Source organism: Benincasa hispida, unplaced genomic scaffold, assembly GCF_027475165.1.
Source record: "Benincasa hispida cultivar pf3 unplaced genomic scaffold, pf3_genome.v1.1 HicScf1109, whole genome shotgun sequence".
Taxonomy (NCBI): domain Eukaryota; kingdom Viridiplantae; phylum Streptophyta; class Magnoliopsida; order Cucurbitales; family Cucurbitaceae; genus Benincasa; species Benincasa hispida.
Window position 1 is genome coordinate 104 of NW_028325421.1, and position 14,925 is coordinate 15,028.

The 14,925-nt window shown below is 35.9% G+C and overlaps 2 protein-coding genes across 3 annotated transcripts; one reads left to right on the forward strand and one right to left on the reverse strand.

The window, feature by feature from the left end:
* The first annotated feature begins 1,101 nt into the window (after nt 1-1,101).
* Nucleotides 1,102-8,290, forward strand: LOC120091536 (glycoprotein 3-alpha-L-fucosyltransferase FUT11-like). Of its 2 annotated transcripts, none has more exons than XM_039049624.2 (7): nt 1,102-1,698; nt 2,794-2,954; nt 4,524-4,768; nt 6,558-6,662; nt 6,919-7,075; nt 7,169-7,396; nt 7,776-8,290. In XM_039049624.2, the coding sequence occupies exons 1-7, from the start codon at nt 1,306-1,308 to the stop codon at nt 7,867-7,869; spliced, it is 1,383 nt and encodes a 460-aa protein (XP_038905552.1). In that variant the 5' UTR covers nt 1,102-1,305; the 3' UTR covers nt 7,870-8,290. The 2 variants fall into 2 exon arrangements, with proteins under 2 accessions (XP_038905552.1, XP_038905543.1); XM_039049615.2 differs by having other exon boundaries at nt 7,877-8,290.
* Nucleotides 8,291-8,775: 485 nt separating this feature from the next.
* LOC120068191 (putative receptor-like protein kinase At1g49730) lies at nt 8,776-14,470 on the reverse strand. The gene is made up of 9 exons (XM_039019903.2): nt 13,389-14,470; nt 12,370-12,921; nt 11,279-11,566; nt 10,883-11,141; nt 10,741-10,793; nt 10,254-10,321; nt 10,031-10,120; nt 9,748-9,832; nt 8,776-9,661 (listed from the first exon to the last, which is right to left on the reverse strand). Exons 1-9 carry the CDS (start codon nt 13,471-13,473, stop codon nt 9,102-9,104), a joined length of 2,040 nt encoding a protein of 679 aa, XP_038875831.1. The 5' UTR covers nt 13,474-14,470; the 3' UTR covers nt 8,776-9,101.
* Nucleotides 14,471-14,925: the final 455 nt, after the last annotated feature.

The following is a 14,925-nucleotide window of genomic DNA, read 5'->3' on the forward strand; positions in this document are numbered from 1 at the left end:
TTTATTGAGATATATTTAGAAACTATCTGACATTTTCAGTTTAAATTAAGCTAACAATGTGTTTTCTTTCTCTCTCTCTCTCTCTCTTTCTTTTTTAATGAAGCCACCAATGTTTTAGTTTTAAATTAATGATTAAATTGTAAATTTAGTTTTGGACGAAATTAAAATTTAGTCTAGATAATTTATAATTAAAATTTAGTCTCTATAATTTAATAAAAATTTCATAAATAGTCCTTACATTAGGAATCGTGTATGAAAATTTTATCGAACAATAAGGACTAGATTACAATTTTAAAAATTGTGGGATTAAACTCTAACTTTCTCCAAATCATAAGATAAAATTTACAATTTAGCACGAATTAAACTAATATATGTGTGTATATATATATATATATAATATCCTCGATCTCAATCTTATAATTACAACATGTATTTAACATGTACTATTTTCATATTTCTTAAAATTTATAAATAGCCAATAAATATTGACTGCAAGACATATAAAAAAAAAATAATGGCTTTTTTTCACACATGAATTTGTTAAATATGAAGCTAAAGATTCACCGGGTAAAATATAAAACGTCTTAAATATCTAATAGAAATTTTTAGATCGAAAGACTTATTGGTTACCGATGAAGTATATATATGTATATATTTTGCATATGTGATATCAATGTGTATACATATAGAATTTCAAATGAATTCCATGACTCATATCACATTGAATTGTTATTTCAAATACCAAAATTGGCATAACTTTTAGCTTAATGGCATCGTTATATTACCAACTTCAATATTATAAGTTCAATCTCCCTCTCATATGATACAAAACGAAAAAAAAAAAATGGTGATTTCAAATAACTTACCTTGAAATTTCTTTATCCAAATTTCATACTATTTTACAATAATATAGTATTTTCTTTTATTACGAACAAAACAAATACATTTAAAACTAGTCATCATTTTATAGATAAAATTTAATTATCAATTTTTAAATTACAAGCCTTTGCCAAAAATAAATAAATTAAAAAATTGAAAATATAGCATTAAATAATTTATTAATTTCTTAATTATTTATTTGGTGGATCCACATCATTCATTAAAGTAGTAGAAATTTTCTCCTCAAATATCATAGCGATCTTTCGATAATTTCTGGTCGGGACACTGAAAACCATATAAAAGGCAAACGCTTAAATTATCGTCAAAATCTCCCTCTCTCTCTCTTCCGAAACTCCCTGGATTACAAATTTCTTGGGAATTAGAAATCAAATTAAGGAGATTTGATTTGAGTTGAGTTTTGAAACGATGAGCATTACCGCGAATCAAAGAGGGTCCCGATCATGGGCCACCGCCGAGGAGTTGCCGGTGTCCAGTGGGGCCCCGATACCGCCTAAGAAAAAATGGTCAAATGCGATGCCTCTGTTCATCGCTCTCGTCGTCATAGCAGAGATCATCTTTCTGGGTCGTCTTGATGTGGCTAAAAATGTAGCCATGGTCGATTCATGGGCTGATTTGTTCTACCGCTCGCCGCCTTCTCGTGCACTGATCGGCGGAGCTGATGATTTGAATTCCCGGTTTATTGACGGCGATCGGATTTCGGAATTGGGGATGTGTGAGGAGTGGTTGGAGAAAGAAGATGCTGTGACGTATTCTAGGGACTTCCAAAAGGAGCCGATATTGGTGTCTGGTTCTGATGAGGTTTCTTTCTTTATTCGCCTTCAAACTTGGTTTTCTTTAGTTCGCCTTCCTTGTTTCTTTCTTTATTCGCCTTCTGCATCATGTTTCACTCGTCATTGCATAATAAAATGCCCTATATACTCGCGTTTTATTTTGATGTACTGCATCACTATGTTATTTAATGTGCTGTTACGACTTTGTACTGCATCGACGTGGAAATCCATGTAATGCTACACGTAACGTAGCATCTATCGATATCATTTGATATGCAAATTTTCCTTTCCATGTTCAATTTTCGATGTACATCTTTATTTTTTGGATGCGTGGAGAGAGAGTTCATGCATTGGTTTTGTATATTAGGAGCTCAGATATTGATATCAAGATAGTTTCGTGCCCAAATGTTTGGTAGGAATTGAACTTGAATGTTCAACCTGAAAGTGTGAGACTATGAGTTGTGCTAAAAGGAGGTTGTGGCTCGGATTGGGAAAGGCAAATTTCCTTTGAAGGTTGGATTCTTCTTTAGTTTGTGGCCCTGAATAAAATCAAAACGAATAATAATCCAACAATAAGGTCCTTCCATATCCTTCTCCCCTCTCATCCGCGTTAGTTGCAAGGACAGGCAAACTATATCTTAATTCATTGCCATTTCGCTTATTTGGGATGAAATGCCATTCATAAACATTGTTGGTTTCTAATAATGTATACCTATAGACATTGCGAACGATGCCATTCTGGTTCAACTTCTTAAAGGCTCTAGCCCTTTGTAAAATGCCTGCAAATCCTCCTTTAACATATGTGATCATCAAGAAACACTGAATTTTCAAGGATAAATATGAGGATACTTTGAAATGACTTTCTTAGATATTTTCAATCACCCAAAAAGTGATGTTTGATGGCCCCATGAAAAGCGGAGGGAAATTTATCTATACCATGCACAGCATTTCTCCTTCCTGCTATTAATATACTAAAATTCATTAATTCATGTATAAATTCAGGGAGACTATCTTACTGCATTCATGCTGAGATTTATTTCCTGTGGGACTTAAAGCTCCAAAATCCTAATTTGTACGTTTTTGCAAAAAATTCTAAATCCTTTTAGTTATTTGTTTTCTATAGGGGAGGAAATCCTGTGCTGTAGGATGTGAATTTCAGGCCAGACCAAGTAAGGATCCGGATGCTGCTTTTGGTTTAAATTACCAGGGTGGAATGCCTTCAATTATTCGATCCATGGAATCATCTCTATATTATGCAGATAACAATATTGCCCAGGCCCGACGGTGGGTAAGCACAATCTCTTATATTACCATTATGCTGTTTGGAGTACAAAACTTCCCCTTTCTTAGTAAGAAACATCCTCTATATTTATTTCTAGGGATTTTTTTTAATGAATAGTTTTTTATTTAACACCCAGGCAATAAAATATTTGGGCATTAGTGTCATGTATGATTACAAAAACCATGCACGGTTTGCTGTTTTTCCCCCCAGTCAATCTGATGAAATGCCTGAAAAACTTATCTGGTAGAGGAAGGCTGCCAGTTTGATTTACCTACACAGGAAACAAAGGGCTTAAAAGGAAGGCTGCCAGAAGGGTCATATGTTATGGATCGAGAAAATTGGGGATTTGTAGAGGTTTCATGAGCTTTTATAGGTAGTTGTTTGCAATTGGGTTATGGTGCTTGGTTCTTGGTAGAAGTCTTCATCAAAGGGAGAGATGGGAAGGAGGAAGACTGGTTAGAGAGAGAAATGTGAAAAGAAGTCCAAGCCTTTGAAAACTTGGGTATGGTGGAATATGGAAATGCAGGAGGGAAGTAAGATTGAGTAATATGGGAGATAAGTTGGAGTTGGAATTTTGAGGGGATGCAGAGGGCATTCAGTTCCTTTTAGAGTGTGATACAAAAGTTATCCATGATGGAGAGAGATCAAGAAACTCATGGAAGGGATGGAGTGGTTGGTTTGAGAGCTCAACTTGTAAGAGAACTGTAACGGAAGAAGTCTATATAGTCCCGAGTTGGAGGGCTGAACTAGTGGTATGCAAGAGTTTGCCCATGAGGAGAAGAGTGTAAGGGAAGCAAGGGAGGTGTGGTGGGAATGCATATTTTATAGGCTTTTGTGATATGATCTATCAAGAACATAGCGAGTTAATTGGCTAGGAAGCTTTCAAAGCTTAGTCAATTTTTGAGGGGGTAACATTGGCATGTTTTCTATGTCTCAATGGATGGAGAACTATCAAAAAATGGGCTGAATTAAGAATAGCAATACAATTTGGCAGTCATGGACCATCTAACCTTAAGGTCCTAATTTAATGGCCAAGAATTGAACAGTTCATGTGAGTCCTCTGACGACATATGGAATGCTACCCTGACTTTCACTTCCTGGTTAAGGTCAAGATTGGGCGAGGGAATTGATATAGCTAAACTGCTAGTCTGATCACCTATGTAGGAAGAAAAGAGCTAGAAGGGTTCAATGTTCTGTATGTCGTGGGTTGAGATAATTGGAAATCTGATGTAATGGTTGGCCTGGCTGTTATATAGCATAATAGTAAGTTTAATGTTATAGGAATGTGGTGGTTAGTTGTGGTAAGCAGTCAAAACAGAGAAATTTCCCCGCTGGAAGTTTTAGAAGCTTCTTTTTTTTTACTGCTATGTGGAGTAAAAATTTGGCTCCTTTTAATAGCTACAACTTACATTCTCTAGTAACAAATTGGAGAACTCTTTTATAATCTCTTTGTATGGGTTTTACCTTTTGTAATATTTCATTTAATCAAGAAATTGTATGCTACACCCCCCACCCCCACACAACCAAAATAAAAAAAAGAAACTCTAACATAGTCTTTGATGCTTTTTTAGGAATGGCTACAGTATAGTAATGACCACCAGTCTCTCGTCAGATGTACCTGTTGGATACTTCTCCTGGGCCGAGTATGATATCATGGCTCCAGTGCAGGCAAAGAGTGAGAGTGCCCTTGCAGCTGCTTTCATTTCGAATTGTGGTGCTCGTAACTTCCGCCTGGAAGCTCTTGAGGCTCTTGAAAAGCTGAATGTCACAATAGATTCCTATGGTGCTTGTCACAGAAATCGTGATGGAAGCACAGGTGCAATTTAAAATTATCCTATGACCACAAAGATAATATAATGTTTTATTCATCTGTTAAATCGCTAGGTTTTGATTACCTTGTTTGTACTCTGCTTTTGGTTTTAAGTCACATAATTATCAATTTCTTCCTCTACGAGTAGTTCTCATCGTATTGTTATTACTAAGAAAGAGGACATTTTTTATAATTTATTGGGTCTAATTTGATTCCAGTGTTATTTGATGGATTTTGCTCATCAGTCATTGTTGCTGTCATGTGCTTCTGATTAGTGATAAGCGTGTGCCTCTAAGTGATGCTATCTCTTAAATCCTGAATGTGTTTGACCTAGGAAGCATGCAACTCTACTTATTTGTTTGAGACATGAATGCACTCTATTGGTTTGCGATGATTTTCTATTTTGGTTCTATTTTGGATATGCTCGAAACATGTGGAGGGTGCACATTTTGACACACTCGAATCATATAGGATGGATGTTTAGTAGAACTGGAAGACGTGATAATTTTTCAATTGAAACTAAAATTGTTTACATCAAGTAACTGCGATACAAAATAAATAAATAAAAATAGTGAACATATGAACGCTGGAGGGAAAGAAAGTGAAAGAATAAGTCTCATCTGATAAAACCTAATTGGCTGGTGTGAGATGCAGGAGATATTTGGGATGAAAGATTTTGTCAAAAGGTTTTCATAGTTTTTATTTATTATTTATTTTTATTTTTATTCAAGAAACAATTTTATTGACTGATGAAATAAAGGAGTAAGACTCCAAACCTATTGGTGAATTACAATAAAGATCTCCAATAGGAATGACATGCTATAATGAACAAAAGGGTGTTTCGTTTTACAAAAAACGAAAGGGGTAGATAGAACCCTGTCTATAAAATAATCAAAAGAGGAGGAAGTATCCCTGAAAACACGGCCATTTCTTTCACCCCAAGGCATCCATAAAACAGCACGAACGATAGCCAACCATAAAACTTGTTTAGTACTGCCAAAAGGATGATCAACCAAAACAGAAGCGAGGATATTGAAAATGGTATTAGGAAACGATTATGACCAGCCAGAAGCCTCCAAAATAATTAGCCTATAATGGGATGCAAAGCAGCAATGTAGAAAACTTTTATTCCTCTCCTTTTGGGAGGTTGTATCTTTTAAACTTTTATTTGTTTTCATTACATTAATGAGTTGTTTGTTGTTTAAAAACTAATTTAAAAACAAATGGCCAAGAAATTCATCGCTTGATTCACACATGGCTTTCATACTTGGTGGGTTATTTGGCTCATTTTGTTGTGAAATGTATGCCCTTAGGGAATATAATATACGTTATGATATTCTGGTCATCTCATAAATTGAAAGAATTGCTGGGTAGATATGCTAATAAACTTACAGGGACCAGAGATTTGGACTTTTACCAGTTTTATCGTAGTGAAAAGTTTTGTAATACACATTTCTATTTTGCTCTTTGCAGTGAACAAATTGTTACTTGCAGTGAACAAGAATCCTTTATTTGTTTCTTGGTTAAAAAATAAAATAAAACCAAATGGCCAAGAAATTCATCGCTTGATTCACACATGGCTTTCATACTTGGTGGGTTATTTGGCTCATTTTGTTGTGAAATGTATGCCCTTAGAGAATATAATATACATTATGATATTCTGGTCATCTCATAAATTGAAAGAATTTCTGGGTAGATATGCTAATAAACTTGCAGGGATCAGAGATTTAGACTTTTACCAGTTTTATCGTAGTGAAAAGTTTTGTAATACACATTTCTATTTTGCTCTTTGCAGTGAACAAATTGGAGACTCTGAAGCGCTACAAGTTCAGCTTGGCTTTTGAGAATTCCAACGAGGAAGATTATGTGACTGAAAAATTTTTCCAGTCTCTAGTTGCTGGTAAGGAATTTGGATCTCTTCACTGACTCCTGGATATATCCTTTTTACCCTCATATGCTTCATTCAATGATTAGGTCTTACGTGATCATATCTCTTTTACATACTTGCATGTTACTTGAATCGCTCATGTTTTCAAATTTTATGTTTCAAGTTATCTTACGGGTACTGGGTAAGGAATTATTCCACTTATCGTTCTAAAATCCAGTCCTTGTCTTTGAAAGTTGTGGCCTTTCTCTTTTTCTTGTCGTTATTGTAGGAGCTGTTCCAGTGGTTATTGGAGCTCCAAACATTCAAGAGTTTGCTCCTTCACCTGCTTCACTTTTGCATATCAGGGAACTTTCAGATGTTGAGTCAGTTGCCAACTCTATGAAATACCTTGCAGCAAATCCTGAGGCATTCAACAACTCTCTGAGGTGAAATTTAAATCCATCTAGAGAAATGAGATATTTCAGGTCTATTTCTGATGTTCCTTCTCAACTATGTGCATTTGGTCTTTCCCATTCTAGGTGGAAATATGAGGGTCCATCTGATTCTTTCAAGGCACTATTGGATATGGCAGCAGTTCATTCGTCATGTCGCCTTTGTATTCATGTGGCAACAGGTATTCACGAGACCGAAGAAAAGGGTCTAGCATTCAAAAATCGACCTTGTAAATGCACCAGAGGTTCTGAGACTGTTTATCACTTGTATGTGAGAGAAAGAGGAAGGTTTGATTCAGAGTCCATTTTCTTGAGGTAATCCATATACTCTTTTCAAGATTACTGGATCACGTGACTTGTCTATTTCTTCTTCCGGAAATGTTGTTTGGAATGATTATTCTAGAAAGTCATTCCAAACAAACCCTTAAAACTATGAAGTGTGGTGAGACCTTATCTGCAAAGAATTTGTTCCATAGGTATGAAATATGGGATCTAAAACTTAGGTTTTGTTTTTTTTTAGTATAATTGGGAGTTGGGAAATTTGAACCACAGTCCTCGTAGTTACTAAGACACTCATATGTCAGTTAAGCTATGCTCGTTTCGGCAACTTAGATATTGTTTAATCTATGTTTGAAGGGTAGAAAATAATTGGTTATAGAAAGGTTTTCCTAAGTAAACTGCCTTTCAAATGTAGGTTCGAATTTTTAACTCTAAATTATACGAACTTAACCAGTCCGAGTGGTCTTCTGCCCCCTTCAGTTCTCAGAATAGAATGTGTAAGACCTTAGTTTGCAGGTCCAGTAATCTGACGCTTGAAGGTCTGGCGTCAGCAGTGATTTCGAAGTTCAATTCTCTGAAGCACGAACCAATATGGAAGCAGGAGAGGCCTAAAAGCTTAAAAGGAGGAGATGGATTAAGGTTGTACAAAATATACCCAGTTGGGTTGACGCAAAGGCAAGCTCTATATACCTTCAGATTTAAAGGGGACTCTGAACTCAGAAGATACGTGGAAGATAACCCTTGTGCCAAATTTGAAGCCATTTTTGTGTAGTTTGAAGGTTGTTTCATTTCTTGTTTGACTCGATTAGGCTACAAAAACCCTTTGTAAATGAGATAATGGCCAACACGCACTTTAGTTTAGAGAGGAAGTTCATCGTTATATGATCTTTTCACAGAAGAATATTATACTAAATTTTGTTTGGGGTTCAAGATAATTTCTTTTTTTTAAAAAAAAAAAAATAACTTTCCTCTTTTTGTAGAGTTGTTTCTTTCCTTTCAGGTCTTATCAGATGCCAAATGGAAGTGCAAGATTACGAATTTAATTTCTTAATTTTGATGGTGGTTTATTTAGTTCTCAAAGTTTTTAAAAAATTATTTCTATATTTTGAGTTGTGATTGTATTTAATTTATACTGAACGATGATGGGACTAAATTTGGTAGATCAATATAGAATGATTTTGCTTTATGGAATAGTTATAGAATAGATGAAAGGGAGGCTTATGATAGTTGAATACAATAAAATAGATTTTATCATTGATAGTTGATTTTGCTTTTTATAGAATAGATGAAAGGGAGGTTAAATGATAGTTGAATACACTTATAGAAGAGATTTATTAGACACGTTAATCGTCATTTCCTGAATCATGGTTTAACTAAATTTAAATACTAATTGCAGTGTCATGTAGAGAAGTAAATGACGACCATCTAAAAATTTTATATCATTATATCTCCAATATTGACATAGTTTGAATTCGGTATCTAACAACAATTTTCACTGACATCCTCTATCAGTAAGAATGACAGTACACAATAGAATAAAAGAAAATACACGATGGCTTAACATATTTCAATCCTTTTAAGAATTTTGGTTTGGCATTAACCAAAAACGTGGCAGTGAAATATGTTTCGATCTCTCTTTACAACTTTTTTCTAGGTGTAGCCATGGAAAGAATGAAAACCAAGCATGCTTACAAAACCAATACTTTTTCACTGTCAAACATGCCTCATACAGTGCTGAAGTCTAAAACAATTGGTCTGGGACAGACAAAATATTGGGAGGAGACTGTGGTGAACCAGTTTCAAGTAAAAAGCTTCTACTACAATATGACCTAGATGTGCTTGATGAAGAAGCAAGATACCTTCCATCTCCACTGTGGAAAATCACATCACTTTTATGCATTTTTCTCTTGCTCATGCTCTGTCTCCCTTCAATGCCTCCATATTCTTCATCATCCACAGCCTCTACAAGCCCTTGATGCATCGGGTCCGAACTCTCGTACAATATTCGAAGCACCTGTTTAATCGATGGCCTCGCCCTGCCTTCTCCCTCAGTGCACCATCTCACTATTGACACGACTGTGTGAAGTTGGTCCAAGTTAAAAGAACTCTTGATACTTGGATCTACTAGTTCAGATATCCTTGAATCTGAAATCATGTACCCCAGGGACCATTCGACCAAATTCTTCCCGTCTTGTATTGCACGTCTGCCAGTAACTATTTCCAGAAGTAGCACGCCATAACTGTATATATCACTTTTCTCAGTAAGTTCTTGTGTGATAACGTACTCAGGATCCATATAACCTGAAAATTAATTAGCATTGAGATATTATTAGCTTATGAGATGGTAATATCCGTACACGAGTTGAACAATTCCTTGTCTTCCAAACCTGGTGTTCCCCGGATATCGGTATTTACAGGTTCAAAGAAAACAGAACCGCCCTTTGAAGCATGTGCAAGGCCAAAATCGGCAACCTGGAAGATAAGATAGAATTATAATAAGTTGAAGCATTTGGATTTGCAGATTGTAACGAGAATAAATCTTCGGTTCAGTTGTAAACGTATGTATGTATTCCTAATAAAAATTTGTAATATGGTACCGCAACCATGTTGTCGGTACATAACAAAAGAAAAGAGCAATATTTGTCATTGTAGATGAATTTGCTCAGTCACCTTAGCAACAAAGTTCTCATCCAGTAAAATGTTGCTGGACTTAATGTCTCTATGGCACAGTGGGGGATCACAATAATAGTGAAGATACTCCTGCAGAGGAGAAGTACAAGTGAATGGTAAATGGATTTTCCTTCAATAAAAGAGTTGCTGAAAACAGCTTTTGAAGATGGTTGAGCTATTAGTTCATTAGCTCTTGATGAGAATAGGAATATCAGCAAGCTACCAAAGCATTGGCGACATCAATGGCAATTTGGATTCTTGTCCGCCAACTTAAAGGGGTCCTGCCAGGAGCTGCACGAGCGTGAGAATGCATTCATTTATACATAATCCAAGGGAGGATAATAAAAAGAAGCTCATTCATTTGACTAAACACTTGACAAAGCATAAAGTGCTACAAAAATCATATTATCCCAAAGTCTATCTGAAAGGGGTTTTAAATATTTTAAATTTATTCCGTTCCTTTCCAACCATATGGAAGAAAGAATGGCTAGAATGAGGATGTGACCAGGGAGCCTATAAGTAACAATAGGCTCGAAACCAAAAATTTGCTGAAAGATCGCCTGAAGATTGTTTTCGTCAATAGTTTCCAGAAACTGCATTTCAGTTAATCTTGTTTAAAATACTTTAGAATGAAACATCATTTCTATTTTGAGAAGTACAAAGGGGAAAAAAAGAAAGAACAATCGAGTCTGTTAAAGAAACTGACATACCATGAAGATGATCCTTCAAGCTTCCATTAGCCATATACTCGTACACAAGAAACCTGCCGAGGTAAAAAAAAATTGTAGCATTTCATGTTGTTGTCACAAGATGTTAAATGCTTCCACAAAAGTATAACATTAAGTGAACTACCGTTCATGCTTTTCAACACAAAAGCCCCTTAAAGCAACAAGATGCCGGTGATGTAATCTCGCAAGCAGCTCTATTTCTCTGCCAAATTCATCGTCCCCCTGCTCGGAGACTTTGTTCATCCTCTTCACAGCTACCACTAAGTCATCACTGAATTGAGCTTTATAAACAGTTCCGTATCCTCCTTGACCAATTGTTGTACTAAAACTATCTGTTGCTTTCTTGATCTCCTTATAGCTGAATTTTTTAAACATTGAAGGTCCTGCACGAGATGTCAATGGCAACAGAGGGCATAAAACACAAAAGAAAGAGACAGCTGAAAGATTGCTTGAACATGTATGTTCCTAATGCTAAGCAAAGAACTCGAAAGCCGACAGGAGTACAGATAATTCACCCAACCTTCCTGATACTTTTTGATGGGACGAGAGGGGAAGGATTTTGAAGAGTTGGCATCCATCTTATCAGAATCCTTTAGCTCTCGGCTTTTCCTTCGAATCAGCACAATCAAGACAACCAGCATCAATACAGAAGCGACAGTCACCGCAATGCCAATACCCGCTACTAATGTTAGATGGTAGGAATGATGTTGACTTTTATCACCAGCAACACCTAGCGTCAGTGGCCCCGGACTTTCAGCAGCTGATGGACTTGGGGAAATATCTGGTGTAGCCAAAGATGGGGGTGGGGCTGAAAACAGCATGAAAAATAAAATCACACTTTATACTATACTATATGTTGGAGAAGAGGAATTTGTGGGGAAAATTAAATCAGCACCCAGGATTAAGGAAACTTGTATCTGACCAAACAAATCATGAGCAGAAAAATAGTGTCCCCTTCTGTGTGCACCATTCACTCACCCAATATCCTCTTTTATCAGAAAAGGAGATCTAGGTTTAAAACTAGAGTTAGTCTAGTCTATTTGTGTAAGCAAATACCACCCTTCATAGGTTGCTAAAAGTACGATCTTAAAAAACTTTACAACTGACATATAATCGTACCTGTGTAACGATGCGTTAGTTACCCAAACGCAAAATATATGAAAACATCAAAGATAATTGTATTTTGCAATAGCAATGAAAAAATTACAATATCAATAGCCTTTCGAGGAGGCTATGTCTATTCCATCACTAATCCACAAAGGACTGACATGCCAAAATGATCCCGCCACCGTAGATGCCCAACTTCCTTATTTATAACTAATGCACCACTAACTAATTACCACTATGCTCTTACTAGTATCCTACTAATATTCTCCAAAATATCCCTTACTAGTAATCTCACACAATGTTAACAACATACTGCAGAACTAGGGGCCAGATGGCACAGAACATCATACATTATGCAACTGATATAGCTATTGAACTTAAAGTGTATGCAGTAATAAACAGAAAAGGGGAACAGCAAGCTTTGCAAGGAAAGAACCAAGCCTGTATGGCTCTTACAAAGAGAAACTAAACAAATTTCACATTTGCTTGCTTATATAGTCGTACCTGGAGGCTTGTTAAGGCCTTGAATTCCAAAGAAGCAGGATGCAAGATCAATAACTGAAGCAGGATCAAGTTGGCTAGCAAGTGCAACAAACGTAGCGTCGCGACAAGTATTTAACGTTATATTATCTTCTCTTCCAATCAGATTGCGGAGATATAAAATCCCAGCATTAATACACTTCCTACAAGTACTCTCCTCTGAGAGTGGCAACTTGCAATTTTCGCTGACATCTGTAAACTTTGGAGATTCCAGCATCTGTGTGATGGTTTCCCGGCCTCTACACGCATAGTTCACTGGAATTTTTGTTCCAACCCCACAGAAAACAGTGGCATTTCTAGGAACCCCATAGAGTCCCATGGTTTGAAATATAAATTGCAGGCAAATGCTAGATAAGTTTGAAGAAACTCCCAATTCACCTGTTGCATTTGCAAGCTGAGCAACAGAAACTGCAACAAATGCATTGATATAGCGGCAACATTTCCCTCTTTCATTGGGGTTAGAGCAAATAGAGGCAACTAAAGTAAAGTTTGATCCACTCAAGTCCAAGGGACAATCTGTGAAATTTTTAGAACAAGAAGAAATTAAAAGCTAACCATTTGAATATAATGTTTACTTCTGCAAAATCAACCTGAAACATTTTTCATCTTAATCCAAAAACAACAAAAGAACCAAAACCAAGCTCAGCCAAACAAGACCTAGGCCCAAGAAAGCAACCTCAAAGCTCCAACAAATAGAGGGTAAACAAAAATCCCAGAAGTCATTCAGATTCACATTTCAAACTGACCTTCTTCGAAAACAAGGAACCATTTAACTCTGAATCATTCCACTGACCTTTTTCCATCGCTATTCACTCTGTTCTCAAAGGAACTAAAAACCCATTTCAACGAACACCATTTTTTCTCAAAAGAACTGTCACTAGATCAGAGAAATCGACTCCAGAAAACAAATCACAGTGAAAAAGGAAGAGATACAGAGATGAGTTGCGTCTGAATATTCAAGCAAATGGGATAAAGAGACTAACCCGCCATTGTTTCAGGAAGCTGCAGTTGAAGAAATAGAAGAAACCCCATTAGAAACAAAGCTCTGCTCAGTGCGGCGGCGGCCATGATCAAGACAGACAGAGACCCTTTAAAAGTTTTCGCCGCCAGAGCTAGCAAAGAAGCCGGTGGCGCGAAGGAGCGGCGGCCGTTTTAGCACATTTTAAGAAGCATCAAAAAGGGAAAGTGAGAAACTAATCAATGGTTCAAGCGCGTGAGAGAGAGTGTTTCAAATCTGTTCCTCACAATTTGCTATACGATTTTTGGTTACATCTCCCATGGAATACAGTAGGACCCAAAAACCCATGGCAGTGCCACTGACAATTATAAAAAGGGTAAAAATAAAAGGAAATTTAAAATTTGAGTGTTGGAAGAAGAAGATTACAGAAGCAAAGTTGCCTAAAGAAGACAGACTAGAGAATCAAATTCATCATTGTTTCTTTGTTGCACACATTGCAACTTGTGGGTTTTTGCTTCAAGAAATCCCACTTCTATGAACAAATGACGTAAAAAATCGCTAACCAAACAATCTTCACAGTGCATTTATTAGAAAAAAAAAAAATTTGAAGTTGTTGACACAATACGACTTATTATTTCTCATTAATTTATGACATTCTAAACAGAAATACAGACATTATTTGCTTTCATGTTCAATTATTGTAACTTTATACTTCATAATGGCTTTAATAATCGCCATTAATGGTCTGCAACTGCAGTTTAAAATCCAGATTTGGGATGATGCCAAAACAAAAGGAAATGGCAATTTTACAAAGCAGAGTACACATTATCCTAAGGAAAACATGAAATTCTTGTATCTTAGCTGAAGATTCTCATAAAAAAAACCAACTTTTACACTCAAAGGTTTTTTTCCATAATCAAGTCCATCATTACTGAAAATGATACCAAATTATTCATTAATAACTTCATTTTGAAGTTAAAACTCAAAACATGATTGATAAACAGACGGTAGCACAGACAAATGGGTCAAAAACAGTTTGATAATAATATAAAACAGAGAGAAAAAGACCAAACTATACATATCCCTTTCCTCTTCTCTCTCCCAAGCCCCACCTCTCTCTGTAATTTGTAATTATTAAAAGGACCCGAGAGAGAGAGATAATCAAAACTCCCTCTTTCTTCCTATCTCTGTCTCTTGCTCTCTGTAGTATTATACTATACCAGAGAGAAAAAGACCCATATCAGAAAAATCCTATTTTATTCTCCTCTCTCTCTCCAGCATTATAGTTATAATTCTATATCAGAGAGAAAAATACCACTTTTTCAAAAGAAAGAATAAAAACGACCCACAGAAACAAGGAAATTTGTAATGGTGGGCAAATACAGAAGGTACAATTAGAAGCGAGCTTTCACCATAGGAAAAATTATAGATATACTTAAATTTTTAAATTAATTTTTTTTATTTATTCCTTATTCCAATTTTACCCTTTTAATATATTCACTTTTTCTGTATATCCAACTATACCACATTTAATATATTAGTTATATATATTTTTCCTTTGA